Source organism: Aotus nancymaae, unplaced genomic scaffold (assembly GCF_030222135.1).
Source record: "Aotus nancymaae isolate 86718 unplaced genomic scaffold, 86718_ANA_hifiasm-v0.15.2.pri h1tg000014l, whole genome shotgun sequence".
Classification (NCBI taxonomy): Eukaryota; Metazoa; Chordata; class Mammalia; order Primates; family Aotidae; genus Aotus; species Aotus nancymaae.
The window spans coordinates 38,684,289-38,702,854 of NW_026988425.1; the positions used below are offsets into that span (position 1 = coordinate 38,684,289).

Sequence of the window (18,566 nt, forward strand, 5' to 3'; positions counted from 1 at the left end):
GGAGAAATACCTAATGTAGAGGACAGGGTGATGGATGCAGTAAACCACCACGGCACGTGTATACCTATGTAACAAACCTGCACATTCTTCACATGTACGCCAGAACTTAAAGTATTAATAATAATAGTAATAATTGCTTCAAAATGCAGTTCTCAATCATTCCAGCAGATGGCAATACAATCATTGTTAAAAAAGTAAGTTTCGTCATTAAACTGGAAAAAAAGGCCAAGTGAAAACAACCATCCTTTTTTATTTTATTTTATTTTATTTCATTTCATTTCTTTTGGTTTTTATCCTCTGTGGCAAGCCCTTTTTGGTTGCTAAAACAATTCTATACCAAATGTTTTTAAAGTTATACAGCCTGCTAAGGACCTAGTTACGAGCTCCTTTAAATGCTAAGATAGAGATACTAATCTTTTTTTTTAATCGTAGCAAGAACACTTAACATGAGTTTTACTTTTTAAACAAATTTTACAGTGTGCCACACAGCATTGTAAACTAGAGGGATAATGCTGTAGACATGTCTTCATTCTGTAGAGATAGAAGGCTGTGAGTAAGGGATGATTTGGTCAAAATTGTTCATTAGAAATGTAACTGACAGGGAAAGGACAAGTGGAAGAATGTAGAAGAGAGGAATCCTTGTTAGAAAACAGGAAGGGGGCGAGGGGAAGATCCAGAAGAGAGGTAATGGGAAAACTAGGGCTTAGATGAGGAAACGAACTGCCGACACAGAAGGGAAAGAACTGAGCAACTAACTGGCTGTCAGGCATTCAGAAGAAGGAATAGCCGAAGATAACTGCAGTGTTTTAATCCGGCTTAGGGGAAAGCTAACTAGAGTACATCAGGAGATCAACTGGGCTTGGACCAGAGGGAGTGTTTTCAGGTAATACTGTGCATCTACACAACTTAGCAGTTGACAATTGGGTCTCTTGTTTAGATAAGAAGTAAAATTTAAGAGAGACATAAACTCATGGTGGATATTTGTGGCCATAGAAGTAGATAAGAAAGTCACAGAGAGATAAAGGTCAAAGTCCTAAGAAACTTCTAGATAACGCTTGCGTTTAGGAGAAACCAATGAGATGGTTAAGTTTGGCAGAATTCTCAGGTGGCTGTGGTGTCTTAGGATACCTGGCACAAGAATGAGAAATATTTCAAAAAGTTTGAGAAGATGATTGGAAAAGAGGTCACTGGACTTTAAGAAACTTAGTGGGGTAGAAAGCAGATTGTCATGAGAAATATTCAGAGTAGAATTGTTTTTAGCAACCAAAAATGGCCCATCACAGAGGAGAAAAGCCAAAAGAAATAAAATAAAATAAAATAAAAAGGAGAGACTGTAAGAAAGTCTGAAATCCCTTTTTTAAAAGTTTGACATCAAGGGAAGGGAAGATTGGGTCTTCTGTTTGGAAGAATTTGGTTCTTCTAAAGAGGAGGGGAAGAAATGGTTCCCTTCTAGTAGTTTGACTAGACAGCAGGAACTGGGAAATCTTTACACAACAGAGAGCCTTGAGCATGACTGTGTCTGCCTGAAGGAGACATTTGAAATTAGACTAAAGTTATTTTCTTTTTTTTCTCTTAAATAACATGTAGATAATTTAATGAAACAGCATAACTTCATTTAACAGAAGTTTTGTGGATGCAACAAAAATTAGACGTATAATTGTAAAGCATATTTTGCAACCTGTTTCTCATTATTTATTATTAATCCTGTGTCTGCTTGGCTCCTCTCTCTTGCTGATGTCTGAAGCTTTGGGACTATGAGAATTAGTCATGCTAATTACATCTGTTCTCAGCATTCAAGATCTTCTGACGTCGTGGCAAGTGATAAGTCTGAGGGACTGTCGTAGAGTCAACCAAGCATTAAAAGTCATGGGAAGCTCTAAAGCCTGTTGCTCTCTTATGATATGTGAGTATGTTTTCTTGTCAAGGCTTTTAGAGAGCCTTTCATTCTATCCTTTCTGCTTTTTTCCTTAAGGAAAAGAAAAATTAGCTGGCAATGCTGCATCTTGTTGGCAGAATTACCAAGGTGTAGAATTTGCTGCTTGCTCCTAGAGCTTTGGTGTCGTGGTGTTATTTGTGTGCAAAAGAATCTGCAAAGGCTACCAGTTGAATCTGTCTGGGGAAAAAATAACATAACTTTGAGAAGCAAACAACTGAGTCTGCCATAAAATATGATAAACATATGGGTTTCATTAAAAACTCATAGCAAGACACAGTCTTCAAACACAGAGGAAAGTGAAGAAAAAACAGAAAGAAGACAGGGGTATCCCCAAGGAAATTGTATCTATTCTTTATTGCACAAACAGCTTGTTTATAAATTCCTAAACAGCTATCTCTGTCTTTAATTCTTTCAAATCCTGTACTATATCTGTCAATAGTTTCAGATATGTCAAATGAAAGATAAAATTAACCCCTCCCTTCATGTATCTCCACTAACATGTTAGAAGGGCTGTAAATTCTGAGAGCTGCACAATACAAGTTTTCATGCAAATCAAAACCCGATTACAGAGGAAGAGCAGAAATCAACTTTTTCTTAAATCTTTACCAATTAGGAATATAATTTTATAAGCTGGAACTTATTTCTAGTAGGGAGGACATGCCACTTGTTTGCTCCTTTATATATATATATATATATATCTTTTTATTTTTATTACTCAACAAAGTTTCATTTTTTATTTAGCTTTCTGACTCTGTGCTTGCACCTTCAACACTTTCACAAGGATTTTCTGCTCCTCGATAAGGAAAGCAGGCTTGATCCTGTCACGAACACATTTAGCACACATAGAACCACCGTAGGCCCTGCTGACATGTTTCTTTGTTTTGGACAATCTCATAAGAACTTTAGGTCTTACAGTGTGAACCCCTTGAAGTCTTCCTGGGCACACGCCATGTGCTGATTTTGGTGCTTTCCCAACCTTCTTGGTATAAAGGAAAACAATTCTATTAGCAAGGGTTCCGGACAGCCTAGTTTTGTGAGAGGCTACGCTGTAGGAAAGCCTTGGTCGGTATGTCAAACGCTGGACCATTTTGAGTCCCTGCAGACAACGTCCCCGGAAGAGGAGGAAGAAAACCTCCCTTTTTACATTTTTACAGAACTGATTGATTGGACGGCAATCACATTACACATCTATTATCCTGATCATGGCTTTGGAAATCGTAGGAAGTCAACCTCACAAGCAACATATTCTCAGAATAAATCTTCCTTCTTTCAGTGAAGCTTGTTTGCCTTGGGGTTTCCTTGGGTTGGATTTTAAGATTCTTAAGGACAAAAAGTTGCTCTTATTCATTTTTTTAAACCCTCTAAATCTTTTCATACAGTGTGTTAGAAAGTACTATCTGTTTAACACTTTTTAATTTGGCATTCCTTTTGGTTTCCTTGTCAACAGCATTCCCCACTTCAGTGCCAGCAGAACCCTGACTGTGTTTGGTGACGAGGGACTGTAGGGAGAGAGAGGAGTCCTCCCTTAGACCAAGGGATAAGTGCTTTAAACCAATTTGAGTAATCCTATCCCCTCACCTATGATTGCTTTGGAGTGGGACAGGTAAGCCAGTTCTGACCAATGAGATTTGAGGGGAGGTTTGCTGGGCCTTTGGGAGATGTTTCTTCCTCTGCTGTAAAGAGGAAAACATAGAAGAAGCCCCTCCCCCAAACTACACTTTAATACAATTGTGTGAGGATATGGTGTTTCAGTTCTGGCAAACTCAAGATGAATCCAAAATAACTGTGAAAAGCTAAGGTATACTGATGATACTGTTTAGCTACAGAATTCTCCAATGCTGGAAATTACTTCTGGACTTTTCGTCATAAGAGATAATAAATGCCTTCATATTTTGGATGCTTTGTACCTTGTAGCCAGAAACATTTTTTTTTTTTTTTTTTGAGATGGAGTCTCGCTCTGTCCCACAGGCTGGAGTGCAGTAGTATGATCTTGACTTACTGCAACCTCTGTCTCCCGGGTTCAAGCGATTTTCCTGCCTCAGCCTCCTGAGTAGCTGCGATTATAGGAGCACAACACCACGCCCGGCTAATTTTTGCATTTTTAGTAGAGATGGGGTTTCATCGTGCTGGTCAGGCTGGTCTTGAACTCCTGGCCTTGTGATCCACCCACCTTGGCCTCTCAAAGAGCTGGGATTACAGGTGTGAGCCACCATGCCCGGCTGCGGCCAGAAACATTCTAACTGAGGCAGCAATTTAAAAAGGTTTCTCACATTAGCTCCTCACATTCTGCTAACAATCTGTTATTTTAGTCCACTGGAGACATTGAGACTCAAAACGTCTAAATGGCATGCCTAATAACGTAACTCTTAGGTAGCACACTTAACATTGAGATCGTAATTTTGATGACCACTGACATAAGCTTTTTAATGCATTTTTAATTTGTACAGAGTCAGGACTAGTAAAGGGTGGCTGAAATAAGGGATGCTGCAATTTTGTGGAAATTTCCTTTATTCTCAGGCAGATTCTCTAAAATATTTATGTCTACTGAAGCCTGAACTCCGCTCCTTCTAACCCCTGTCAGAACTCATGTTAGAGTGCCCAGACCTCAAGATTTGTAAGGAAATTCTTCTTCACATTTGTCCTGTCTTCTTCCTTCCTTCCCCTGATTTGTTCTGAAAGCGTGATCTGTTCTTATTTCTAATAAAATGCACCAATTCAGAGTTATTTGAGAGCTTAAATGTAACACAACCTCCCAGGAGCACGCCTGCCCTTTCGCTGATCTATCTTAACAGGGCATGGGAAAGTGTGATTCTCATTTCCACCTACATTTTCATAGGATTGGGGTTAGCCTATTTACTTCACACTGGGTCAGACTTAGACCTCCTTAGACTCCATGGGTTCTGCCAGACTCATTCCCATGCTGTTTAGACCTCATGAATGCCTACCATTAAAGCCCTGCCCCGACTCCCCCACCTCATAAACAATTACTGGAAGCAAGTATGATTATTATTTCTTTGTATCAACATGGATTCCTCAGGAAATGAGGCATGGCAAGAACTTACAATCTAGTGCTTTCATGAGGATAGGGGTGCAGTCTCAGGAAACCTAGAGTAAAAGACGAGTGGGTACATGACTGAACTGGCCGTAGCTTTCCATACACATGGCTGGTTGCTTATCTTGCAGAACGTCTTTAAAGGTTGTACAGAACCACTGTGTATCAGAATTGTCTAGAGAGGAAGAAGGGAGGTGAAAACACTTATTTGCTGGGTTTTTCCTCACCTCATGTCTCTCATGATTCCAAGTTCACTGGCTAAGGGAACGGCTCTCCTGCAGTTTCAGGCTGTGCTCTGCTTGCCAGGCAGCCTTGAGGGGAGCCAGAGCCTAAACAGATCCTGTAAGGCCAGAGCACAGGTTGAACTTTCTCATTCTGTCAGTGGCTGCCACACATGAGGTCTGTGGGGGTGGCTCTGCTGGAGTTTGATACCTGTCTCTGGGGCTACTCTTGCTGGCTGGAAATCAAACCAAGTAGTCAAGTGTCAGCGTGGCGGTGTTGTGAGCCAAGTTCATTGGATTTGAGTGACGTACAAACTTGGTTCAAATCCAGTCTCTGTCTAAACAGGCTGAAAATAGTTCTCTTCCTTTTTATTTTTTTAAAACAGTTTTAATACCCCAAAGATCTCTTTTTTCTTCATTTTGAAGGAGTTGAATCTCTCTCAGGGGTTGGTATCCTCATTCCCGCTTCATCAGGCTTACTTCAGAGCCACAGGCAAATGGACCAGTGCTTATTTTCATAGATTAATAAATTCAGTAATTCCTATTATCCTAAGCATATACAAATTATAAAATCCTATTTTGCATTTTTACTGTGCAGAACATTCTTTCACTGCAGGCGATGGATTCTTTTTAAGAATTTGAGATCTTCTTGATATTGGCTAATTTGTGTTACTATAACCAATACTTTTTATCAGAGTGAAACCCGAATCTCAAATATGTTTTGTCTTGCACAATATGTTTTGTTGAGTAGAATGAATTTTTAATTTTCTCTCCTTTGCTTTCATAAAACACAAGTAAACTGGTGAGTTTAAATTATAGAAATCCAACAGGAATATCAAGCACTAGATTAGTTCAAGGGAAAGGAGATGAGATTGAAGAAGATACAATTCAGATTATAGTTCTAGGGCAGACTTTTGAATTACATTGTTTCTTCTTAGCTAAATTTTCCTTTGTTTGTGGAAACTTTTGATAAAAGATTTGCCTTCCTTCAGTGATAAGCCAACCTCCACCAATGGAATTTCTTCTCTGGAAAAAAAAAAAATCTCTCAGCAATATATCTGGAAACTCATGTCTGCAAGGGCAGATCTGAAGACATAAAGCTGATTTAATTCCTGAGGTCAGCTGCAAATAATTGAGCTGCATTTCTTCTTGTGCTTATCACCAACAAATACAATTCAGCCAATGATTCTTAGTGAAGAGGATAACATTTGCCATAAGAAGTCCAGGAATCCCACTCACTGTGGCAGGGGCAAGGCTTGTTGTGCCACATTCCCGTTGTTGTTGTTGTTGCTTGTTTGTTTTTGAGACGGAGTTTCACTCTTGTCGCCCAGGCTGGAGTGCAATGGTGGGATCTCAGCTCACTGCAACCTCCGCCTCCTGGGATCAAGTGATTCTTCTGCCTCAGCCTCCCCAGTAGCTGGGACTACAGGTGCACACCACCACGCCCAGCTAATTTTTGCATTTTTAGTAGTGATGAGGTTTCACCATACTGACCAGGCTGGTCTCGAACTCCTGACCTCGTGATCTGCTCACCTTGGCCTCCCAAAGTGCTGGGATTACAGGCATGAGCCACTGCGCCCAGCATTTTGTTAATCAGGCCCTGCATCTCATGATGTTTGTGATGGAACTAAGGCATTTTGGCTACTCCCATAGCCACAGCCATGGAGTGATATATGATTTTGGTAAAGTGCTCTGAGTTTTGGTGAACACTGTTAGAATAAAATATCTTCCTAAGAAGAGTGGCCGCTAGGGAAATAAGTCAACTATGAATGATCTCCTAGGTCTAATAATAATCATTTTTGACTACTAGAAAGAGCATGGTGTCTGGATTTTGACACATTTAAGTTTTATTCCTGTCTTCATCATTCAGTAGCCCTTTGTACTAGAATGTGATTTCAAAATTTTCTGAACCTCTGTTTTCTTCTCTGCAAAAATGGAAATGCTGATACTAACCTCAGAGGGCTACTGGGAAGATGAAATGAGATGATGTATAGAACTAGCAGGCTCACTGCCTCACACATAGTGGGTGCCCAATAAGAGTTCCACCTCTCTGTTTCTCTTTCGTTCTCTGCCCAAATCACCATCCCTTCAACATTCTTATAGACCAGGTATCTGTAGACTGTCAGTTGGTTTACCTGACAGTTATTCCTGGTCTCCTATCTGAATGCCTTCTGCTCTCCATGCTGGAAAAACTGTATATTGCTTTTCAAGCTTCCTTTGCATCTAGTGATGGAAAACATATTAGGTTGGTGCAAAAGTAATTGCATTTCTTGCTATTAAAATTAATGGTGAAATTACTTTTAATGGCAAAAACTGCCATTACTTTTGCATCTAGCTAATACTTCTGACCAATAAAACAAAAAAGAGAGTCTCCTGAGAGTTTTCAAAGAATGTTTTTGCTTTACTGATAGACAGAACCAGCTGGAAACACTATTTTCTTCCTACATTGAATTCTTGGGTCTATGATAACAAATTACAGCAGCCACAAGAAATTAGAGCAGTTAGCTATTGAAAGATCTTATTGATACAGGAGTGGGGCAGGGAAGTGCTGGGTGGAGGAGGGCAGGGTTCCTGGTGAGGGCTCCACCCTCGGATCTGTGCCCACAGACCTAACTAAGAACAGGCAATCCTGGTTTTGCACCCAAATGTTGCATTTTTCAACACCACTCTGGTCCACCATGACTTCCTGTCCTGTGCCTATAATCCCGAGACCTTAGCGGGCACAGACACAAGTGGCTGACTGTTGAGAGGAGGAGAGGAACACACCCACAGACACCAGCAGACACGGGCAGACCAGTGACTGTGGAATGAATGACCTGGGCACCAAGGAGAGTTTGGCTGGGGCGGTCAGAGAAGTGTTCGGCTACTGGGTGGTTCAACTCCAGGGGAAGACCACCTTCCCACTCCATCCCCACTTCTGGCTCCCCATCCATTTCGCTGAGAGCCACATCCACCACTCAGTAAAACCTTGCACTCATCCATCAAGCCTACGTGTGATCTGATTTTTCTGGTACACTGGGCAAGAACTTGGGATACAGAAAGCTGTCAAACTGGCCCTCTGCCTTTGCAATAATGAAGAGGCTCTAATTGAGCTGATTAACATAAGCCATCTGAAAATGGCAAAGCTGAAGCAGTGCCATCTTGGGTTTCAAGAGTTGTAGACATTCACTGCTAGACACTACCGTGGGGCCAGAGCCCAAAAAACACTCCACTCGGCTTCTGTACCTGCCTGTCTGCATGCTCCCCCTTGGGGTTTGAGCAGCAGGGCTACTGAAGGAGCAAGCCATACCCCTGTTGCACATCCAGTGAGAGGGATGAGGGAACTCTCCCATTTCATTATGATTTTATTAAAGGATATGAGTAATAATGATCACTGATATTTATTGAATGCTCTCTGTGGACAGGCAAGCACACTAACCGCTGTGTGGATGATCTCATTTAATCTCCACAATCTCAAGAGCAGACACTCCTATCACATCCATTTCATAGGAAGGAGAACCACTCCAAAGAAGACCAAGGAACCTACCCACACAGCAAGGGAGCACTTTTGAAAGAATTTGAACTTCTTGAGCCACCTGATTCCTTAGCCATTATAGCTTTGCTATGAAAGAAATAAGAGATCTGCTGTATAAATTCCCAGTTACATCTCTAAGTTGAGATATTAAGTAAAACAATTGTGTAGTGTTGATATCTATAAGAGCTAGGTCCTTTAACTGCCTCAAGATCATTCCTTCATAGATTAAAAAATGAGTAGCTCATATGTGGCAGATGCTGAGTTGAACCCCAAGCATGTGAAGATAACTAAGACGCACAGCCTTGCCTCACCAGGCTTACCGTCTGTATCAGAAACAATTCCTCTAGTCGCTGTGTCTCATCATTCCTTCATGATGCCATCCTGTGTGGCAACCTTAGCCATTATATCCAAAATTCCGTATACTCCTTCCAGATTTCATAAAACCAAATCTAATTAGATTTTCTTTAACTTTGAATTATCTACATTCTTATTTATTTCCACGTGCCTAGATAATAGAAAAGAAATAGAAAAATCGAAATCATTCTTTTCAGTAACCTCCACAACAGGGTAACTAATTACCTCCTACGTCTGCCGAACATTTCATTGGCTAGTCTTTCTAACTGGCATCTGGATATTCTTCATGTGATAGTTTCATAGGTTCTGATGATAAAGCATGTGTTTTAGTAGCACAAAAGCCAGTTACTGTGAGGCTGATTGCCTTACACCTATCTTTTCTTGTTTTTAATTAGTCGGCATGTTTTCTCTTCTGTTAAAAAGTGAATAGCTGAAAACTTCCATTACCTACTACTGTTCTACAGGAAGGCTCTATGATAGATTAAGTTATCAACATCTTAATTTGTGCATTTTTTTTCTTCAGGCTCTTTTTTCTTTCCTGTCTGATCCAATGAGGTAGGTTTTTATAGTTTCTTACCCAGGGAAAGTAGAAATATTTTCATGACCACAGTTCTTCCTACTTTTGCAAAAGGCTAAACTACTTGTCTGTGAACCCAGGTTAGATCCCCAGCAGGAAACTTCCTAGTAAGAGTGAAAAAGGAACTGATATTAGCAGGTGTTTAATCAAGTGATTTAGCAACACAGCATTAGTTAACATAGATAATACATATAGTTAGCGTAGATGTTAGCATATTTGCAGTAAAAGGGTATTTATGTCATGTGTTCAAACAATTATTAACATAAATACTCTTATTTACAGCTGAGTCAAAGGTTTCTTCTTAAATGATAATGCTGCCGATGCTTCATGAAAATAGAGATAATAAAAATTGAGGCTTTTCATTCATTTAGAGTCCCATAGCTTAATTATTTCAGCTTTCTACTTTTATGAATTTAAATTCACTGTTTTCCTCTTTTCTTAGTTATGAAATAATTTTTAAAATTATGGGATAAAGGGAATTACTTTCTCTAAAATCCTTGTTTAAGTGGACAAATAGCTAGTCATCGGCCTATTTTAAAAAAAATAAAACTTTTCCAAAATGTTGCCTTAGGAAACAAGTCTGGATTTAATTTTTGAGAAATGCACCCACAAATTGAAGAAAAATGGAAATTCTATCTTCTGCACTCTTATGCACTTTAAAATCTGCTGACACTCCTTTAAAAAATCAACCACTGTAAAGTGTTTTTTAACCTACACTCACAATCTATGAGACTATGTTAAATAATCTTGAAAATCTCTCTACAAAATTTCCATATTCATTGGTTGTGGTGGACCTATGTAATTTTGTTTCCTTAAGTCTTGAAAAACAAAGATGCTTTTAAAATGGGTTAAACTAAAAACAGCTTGAATTCTGGATGATTAGACTTGAAAGATTCCAGATCTTTGTGTCATATTGACATTCTCTTCTGTTGAACTACCTCAGGTATCACAAAACAGCCATTGAATAAAGTAAAGCCAAATATATTTATTAGAACTCACTGCAGGGAGGTAGAACACCACCTTGCCAGGGTATCAGCTGTACCTCCCAAGGGGGAGTGCATGTTCACATGTTGGGGTCTAAGGTATTTCATGGTGGAAGGAGGATAGAGATTGGGTAAAATTTGTGATACGGTGGTTTAATATTGGTGGACAGAGTAAGGTGAGTATTATGGGAAGAATTGATAAACTATTATTTGACAGGTAATGAGCTCTTTGTCCAAGCAATCAAACTACTATCTCAGATAAATTGATTTCCGTGGATACCTTGAAGCAAACAATATTCAGTGGTTTACAGTTTTTATCTTCTGGGTAAAGTTTTCATGGAAGAACTAAATCATGTTAATACAGGTTATCTCAGTTTGCATTTTTCATTTTGAAATACATCTAGTTTACTCTTTTCATAGAGATTCAGAGTTGTGAGTCCAAACTGTTACCACAGTATAAGTAAGCCTATGAGCTTTGCAGACATTTATATATTGTTAGATTTACTCTACTGTGTTCAGCAAAAAGGGCTGTGGAAGGGTTGTAGTTAGTAGAAGATGGGAAAAAGTATACCATTAAATCTGTGGTGGTGAACTCTTGGCTATATTTGAGGAGGAATACTTTTTACCACTTAGAATCATCTTTAGAATATGATATACCAGGACCATTATCTTCAGGTCCACATTTTACAGAATGCTGTCCTGATGTGGGATCAGGGAACTTACTCTGAGAAGGAAGCAAAATTTGCTAGCAAAATACTCAATGGTCTTAGAAGAAGTGGCAGTGACAAAATATTTGTGTAGGCAAGAGGAGAGGTAGTTGTGACCACATATATCTGCATGACAAAATTGATGTCTATGCTCACTTGCTTTCAATTAACAAATCATTTTGGCTGCTTACCAACAAAGCGTGCACGTTTCCATAGTTACAGACTTTGCTTTATTTTATGTTGGCTAATGATTCTACTATAAGGTTTGGTATATTCTGGATGGTGATATCAAGTCTGTATGGACTGTAAGAGATAAGTCTTTGTCCAAATTCATAATTATATTTCTAATTGCCTGTACAAATTATATTTGGTCTATGACTTTACTAGCTTAAATTCTACTGCTGATTCTATTAATTATTCGGGTCTTCTCCCAGGCTGCTATTTGGCCACTCTTTGATAGTCTGAAATAAGCATAAAGGAAAGTGGGCTCCATTTTCCCTGCTGAGGTGAGAAATGCACCTCAGGGGTAGTAAGTTAGAAGTGACCAGGATGAGTAAAAAGAGCCAATCAATAGCTGTTTATTGACAGTGTGACCTCAGGCAGGTCACTTAAACCAACTGAACCTTTTCATCTGTATATGCAGAAAAACATAATGCTTATCTTTTAATGTTGTTATGAGAATTAAATGGAGAAAATATACATCAAGCATTGAGCAGAATGCTTTATGTATAAGTATTAATGATTGCTGCTATTGTATTTATTAAAGATTTTTCATAAATATGTTACATATTTACTATATATAAAAATATATGGGAGAGAGCAAAATAATTGGTATTTTATTTTTATATTCTCCAAATGAAGAGTTAGATGGATTGGTAGCATCTGTACTAGGAAATCATGGGGGGAAAATATCAATAACAGGGAATGATTGGAACGTGGTGTCTCTTTATAGTTACTGGTATTTTGAATACCTACAACATATGCCTTAGCAATTTCCTTGCTGATACTGTTTTTGTGATTGTAATTTCCATCTTACAGCTTTATTTCCTTCCTAACTACCGGTAGTATTCTAAGTATGTTAGCAAATGTTCTTATGGAGCATTAGTTTTCAACCAGAAAACTAACAGAACTTGAAGTATTCACTAAGTATGCCAGGGTTTCTTTGAAGAATATTTGATCATAGTGATGATGTTTGAATATTGTTTGCTGAAATCTTACCTAACAAAACTTGTTCCAGTACCCCCTTATTGTTCAAAAGATAAGATGTGGTAAACAGAGGAGAATAAACCGAGGGAGTTTCAGTATTAGAAATAAAGTAGTCAAACTGGAAGCCCATGAATCTGACTTCCCTATTAAGATTCGTCCTACAGAAAATGGATTTTTCCTTGCAACTTTGTTAAATGATCAAGTAGAAATGGAAAATTAGACAGATGTGACATTGGAGTTATTTAGAATGAACACTACAAAGGTCGAAGTGAATAATTTTTTGTAATAATCAAACTCTAAAGGTAGATCAAATGTTATTTTAAAATATCACAACTCACACTTTGAGTTTGCTTTGATCCTGTTAGGTGTCTTAAACCAACATGCTAAATGCATTTATTCTCAAAATTCTCAGTGCCACTTACTTTTCATTGTGTCTTACTTCTCATCAGTTTCAATGAATTAATACTACTTTGGCATTTTGGGTCAGATTTTTGTTGTTCAGTAGAAGACTATCAAAGTAAAGAGAGAATTGTTTTTCTTTTCTTGTTAAGTATACAGCCAGTAAGAACAACAATATTTTCAAATTAAAGAGTCATTGCAATCTAATTGAAAACTTCAGGCCAAATTCTGGAAACACTGTGACCATCCTAAAACAAAAAAACAAAAATTGAGAACAGATTCTCGTTGGCTTTAAAAAGCAACCTGGCAAATAATCAAGATAGACAATAAGCAGACACAGAAAGGACAATTAAGGAAGGAAATATTCCGAAAAGAATAGAAAGAAGAAACAAGTTAAATAAACAAGGTTTAACAAATAAAACATTCATTTGGCCGAAACATTAAAGATGCTCTTTTGTGTGGTTAATATAGAGTAACTTGATTTTCTAAAGATAACATTGAAGGAATGTTTGAAGCAAACTCTGTCTCTGGATTTTGCCAAGTTCTAAATAAGGATTAACACCAACCATGCATATATCTGCTGTGAACCCAAATGATCTCTTAAATTGGTTGCATCTTGGTGGCTGGCAAAATGGCCAAATAGGAACGTTTCCAGTCTGTAGCTCCCAGTGAGATCAATGCAGGAGGCGGGTGATTTCTGCATTTCCAACTGAGGTACCTGGCTCATCTCAGTGGGACTGGTTAGATACTGGGTACAGCCCATGGAGGGTGAGCCGAAGCAGGGTGAGGTGAGGCGACACCTCACCCAGAAAGGGCAAGGGGTCAGGAAACTCCCGCCCCTAGCCAAGGGAAACCATGAGGAACTCTGCCACGAGGAACAGTGCATACCAGCCCAGCTACTATGCTTTTCTCATGGTCTTTGCAACCTGCAGCCCAGGAGATTCCCTTGGGTGTCTACACCACCAGGGACACGGGTTTCAAGCACAACACTGGGGGACCATTTTGGCAGACACTGAGCTAGCTGCAGGAGTTTTTTTTTTTTTTCATACCCCAGTGGTGCCTGGAGCCAGGGAGACAGAATCGTTCACTCCCCTGGAAAGGGGTCTGAAACCAAGGAGCCAGTAGTCTAGCTCAGTGGATCCTACCCCCACAAAGCCCAGCAAGCTGAGATCCACTGGCTTGAAGTTCTCACTGCCATGTACCCAGTCTGGAGGCATAGGGATCAGGACCGCTTAACAAAGCACTCTGATTGCCCCTTGGTGGAGGGAGTGCACTATCCTGGGGGGAATCCCACTAGTCCTGACTGTCCAGATTTCTCAAAGCCAGTGGGGAAAAAGACTAAATCTCCAATCTGTGGAGACCATGGCCGTCTCTCCCCCCAGGGGCTCCATCCCAGTGAGATCAGAGTTCTGTCCATAAACCCCTGGCTGGAATTGCTAAAATTCCTGCAGGGAGGCCCCATCCAGTGAGGAGGTATGGGTCAGGGTCCAGCCTAAAGAGGCAGTCTGCCCATGATCTGCCACAGCCACTGTGCCGCACTCTGGGGAATTCCTCCTGGGTCCAAGAAACAGCAGACTGGAGCTGTAGTGGTGGCCCCGCCCCTACCTCCCCACCCCCTACCAACCTCCAAACTTAGTAGTCTTAGGTAATCTCCAGCTGTGTGGCTGCTAAGAATCTGAATCTGCACAGCTCTGTGCTTGGGATCCAAGGCCCTGGTGGCATGGGCTCACAAGGGGGACCTCCTGATAAACGGGGTGCACAGATTTGTGGGAAAAGTGTGGTTTCCTGGACAAGGTAGCACAATCTCTCACCGCCTTCCTTGGCTGGGGGTGGGAGCTCATCTTACCACGTGCTGCTACCAGGTGGGCTATTGCTCCACCCTGCTTTTCCTCCCTCTCCACAGGTTGCACCAACTGCCTAGTCAGTCCCAATGAGAGAACCTGAATACCTCAGTTGCTGGTGCAGAATTCACTCGCCATTTTTGTTCTCAGTGGGAGACTCTGACTGCAGCTGTTTCTAGTCGGCCATCTTGGCCTCTCCTGGATTCTTAGTTTTTTGTTTTTTTTTTTTTTTTTTTTGAGACGGAGTTTCGCTCTCGTTACCCAGGCTGGAGTGCAATGGCGCGATCTCGGCTCACCGCAACCTCCGCCTCCTGGGTTCAGGCAATTCTCCTGCCTCAGCTTCCTGAGTAGCTGGGATTACAGGCACGCGCCACCATGCCCAGCTAATTTTTTTGTATTAGTAGAGACGGGGTTTCACAATGTTGACCAGGATGGTCTCGATCTCTTGACCTCGTGATCCACCCGCCTCGGCCTCCCAAAGTGCTGGGATTACAGGCTTGAGCCACCGCGCCCGGCCTATTCTTAGTTTTGAATGAACTTCTTAGAGTGAGAAATCATAGCAAGCTAAGTAGTTTACATAAGTGTGACTGCAGATAACATTTTAATTTCAGATTTTCAATCTAGTAGCATTCTCACAATGATCAAGAATAATATTTGCTACTGGAATCATATTACTCAAATTCAGTATGAATCATATTTAGCGAGTGGATTTTGGTGCAAGAAAACACAACCTCTTACTGAGCTTGTAGTGTATGCTAGACGCTGTGCCGAGTGCTCTTCCGTATTCTGGTATTTAACTCTGTGTGGTAAGCACTACTGATAACCTTGCTTGCAGATAAAGGAATGGTGGCTCTGAGAAGCATACAGCTAGTGAGTGACAAAGCAAGGGTTCAAAGGTCAGTGGGACATCAGAACTCTTGCTTTTAATCATGACTCAGTCTTGCCTCTCTAGTGATTGGGCAATACATTTTTAGAGATGAAGTATGTACAAATTAAATAATTTAATGCAAAAACTGAAATCATCTTGCAGTTACCTATTTTTACCCATAGGTGACACTTTTGCATTTAAAAGGTAAACTACAAATGGCAACTGAGAATTAGATTAATTAGATTAATTTGGAAGTAAAATATATACACACCACACACACACACACACACACACACATGTATATGCTCATGGCTGTGTGAATTTCGAATAGTGGTAAAAATTGCCCTCAGCAGGTACTTTCTCTTAACTTTCCTATATTTGTTAAAACATAATTGCTCAAGTTTATGTAAAGTGTTTCTTATGGAACATCTGTAACAGAAAAGTTGGGTGTTTAAAAATGCATATTTCTGTGAGGGCTTTACCTTAAACAGAAAGAATCAGAATTTGTGGAAGTGAAGGGCCAAGAATTTGTATTTTTTAACAAGCACCAAGTGATTCTTCTACATAAAAAATTTTAAGAACCATTGCTTAACTGTGTAACATCTGAATCTTCCTGCCCATTAGGGTCAGTTGGGGGAAATCTAACAAAATACAGTTGCCTCATCCCCACTCAAAAAAATCTCAGAATGTCTAAGGGCACAGCTCAGGTATTCATATGTTAAAAAATGCTCCGATTCCAATGTATAACCAGGGTCGAGCAGTGGAGAAGCAGGCACCGTGGTATTCAATCGTGCCCACCTTCCTTCAGTTTGCTACAATCAGAGCCACTGCTGACACAATTTTATCTGATTACACTGTTTACTGCATTTACGATTTTACTTAAAGCTGTATCTATATACATCCATACATAATATACCTTTATGATATAGTGTTTCATTATGTTATTCGTGTTTATTGCAAAAAAATACCATGCATAAACAGAAAGATGATAACAAAGGCTATTTTCCACAATCTAGAAAAACAACTACTTGCAATTTGATGTCCTTTCTTCTAGCCCTTATGTTTCCTATTTATTTTCACTTAAAAGATTTTGTAAAAATATTGGGATCATACCATGTAAACAACTTTATATACTGCTATGTAACATCCTTTATGAAAATTTCTTCTGGTCAACCAAAAATTCTCTGAAAACAATTTGCATTGGCTGCATACTCTTCCATTGATTGGATACACCATAATAAATGCATTCATTCTTTTTCTCATGGTAAGCCATTTCTTTACAATAGTTGAATGGTCAATATTATAGTAAATAACAATTCAATGGCATCTTATATTTTCTATCTGGTTTTAAATGTTTAAGTTAATTAGTGATACGCTAGTTTCTTAAGAAATAGTTTTATGCCTTAGGAGAGGGGTCAAGAAAAAGTTGCAGCTAGGTCATTTTAGATGTAGCACTGGCTCTGAGTTAGCACTAAATGTGCATGCTCTGCTGGTGAAGTCCAGGGTATCATCTATGTTACTGACTAGCATCATCTTACCAATAGGGACAACTTTCTCCCAACTTCTGATTAAGTTTCTTTTTCCATGTCCTTTGTATATAATTTTCAATAAATAATAAAAATAATAATGTAGTTGAGATAGAAAAATAGTTGACTACAAAACATGATTACATACAGGACATCCCTAGGTATTCCAGGATGATCTCCCTATCTCAAGCTCTTAAACTTAATCACTTGTGAAGACCCTTTTTCAGTATACAGTAACATTCTCAGGTTCCAAAGATTAGAACCTGGGTATATTTAGAGACATCACTCATCCAATCACACATACAAATACTTATTTCACCTTTTTTTGACAGCATGAGGTAAAAATTCACTTAATTTTTCCAAATAATTGCTCAAATTATTAAAACTATAAATATAAATTATTTAACATTTAAGAACTTTCAAGTTTAAGATGTTACTTTTATCACATACTAAGTTCCCTGCCTTTTCTCCATACATTGCCCTTTTCTAAAGTGAACTAATGACAAACTATTATAATGATTTGATTTATCGAATCTAAGTGTTTTGTTCAGCAAAATTTCTTTAAATTTGGATAAAAGAGGTAATAAAATGGAAGAATAGAACTTGTTTGTTTTAGGAAAATTACTACCAAATTCCTATCTACTAATTTATTCTCTACCTGAATACTTTACATCAGAAAATCATTTTATGAGAATGAGCTATTTGAATTTATATGTGGAATATAAGAATCAACAATAGGAAAGAAACAAATAAAGAATAAAATAACACCCATTGAACTCTGTCAAATACTAAATGATAAGCCACTAAGAAAAAAGACAAATCCGATGAGAAAACAAGCCAGAAAGGGTAAAAATATTTATATCAAAATCTTTGTGCCAATTTTAGCAAGTGTCAGGCACTAAAATTTGAGAATAATCTTTGAGAGTGATCTTCCTTTCAGTGAAGACAACACTGGCAGTTAAACATGATTTTTCCTTGTCTGTCTTCTGGACAACTCATGGAATTAATAATGTTCAACTATTTTAATTGAAACAAAACTTTTGGCATTGTAATGTAGTTGTTAATCTTGGCAAATAAACATATAATTTTGCCAACGGAACACATCACTTGATAGAACCTCCATATTGAATTTGTCAGGCCCATTTCTAGAGAGTGTGTTACCAATTAACTAGTTACATAAAGTATACTTTTTTATTTTAAAAAAAGAATAATGCATTTGTTCCTATGGCCACAATCTAAATCAAGGAGTTTCCACTTAAAGATTTCTTTGTTAATTACTAGTCTAAACTATGGAATTATTTCTTAATATGTTTGTAAATTAATTTGAATAAATTCTCCATGTCTGTCCTTATCTTTTAAGTGGGCTTTATTTTTATAGCTGT

General features: G+C 38.9%; 1 protein-coding gene across 1 annotated transcript; it reads right to left on the reverse strand.

Annotated features, from left to right (window-relative positions):
• Positions 1 to 2,669: 2,669 nt before the first annotated feature.
• LOC105722437 (large ribosomal subunit protein eL34-like) lies at positions 2,670 to 3,023 on the reverse strand. The gene has a single exon (XM_064375763.1). The coding sequence runs from the start codon at positions 3,021 to 3,023 to the stop codon at positions 2,670 to 2,672; it is 354 nt and encodes a 117-aa protein (XP_064231833.1).
• Between the last annotated feature and the right edge of the window lie 15,543 nt (positions 3,024 to 18,566).

Excerpts from the sequence above, each read along its gene's own strand:
- LOC105722437 (XM_064375763.1), bottom strand. The coding sequence starts at position 3,023 with ATGGTCCAGCGTTTGACATACCGACCAAGGCTTTCCTACAGCGTAGCC.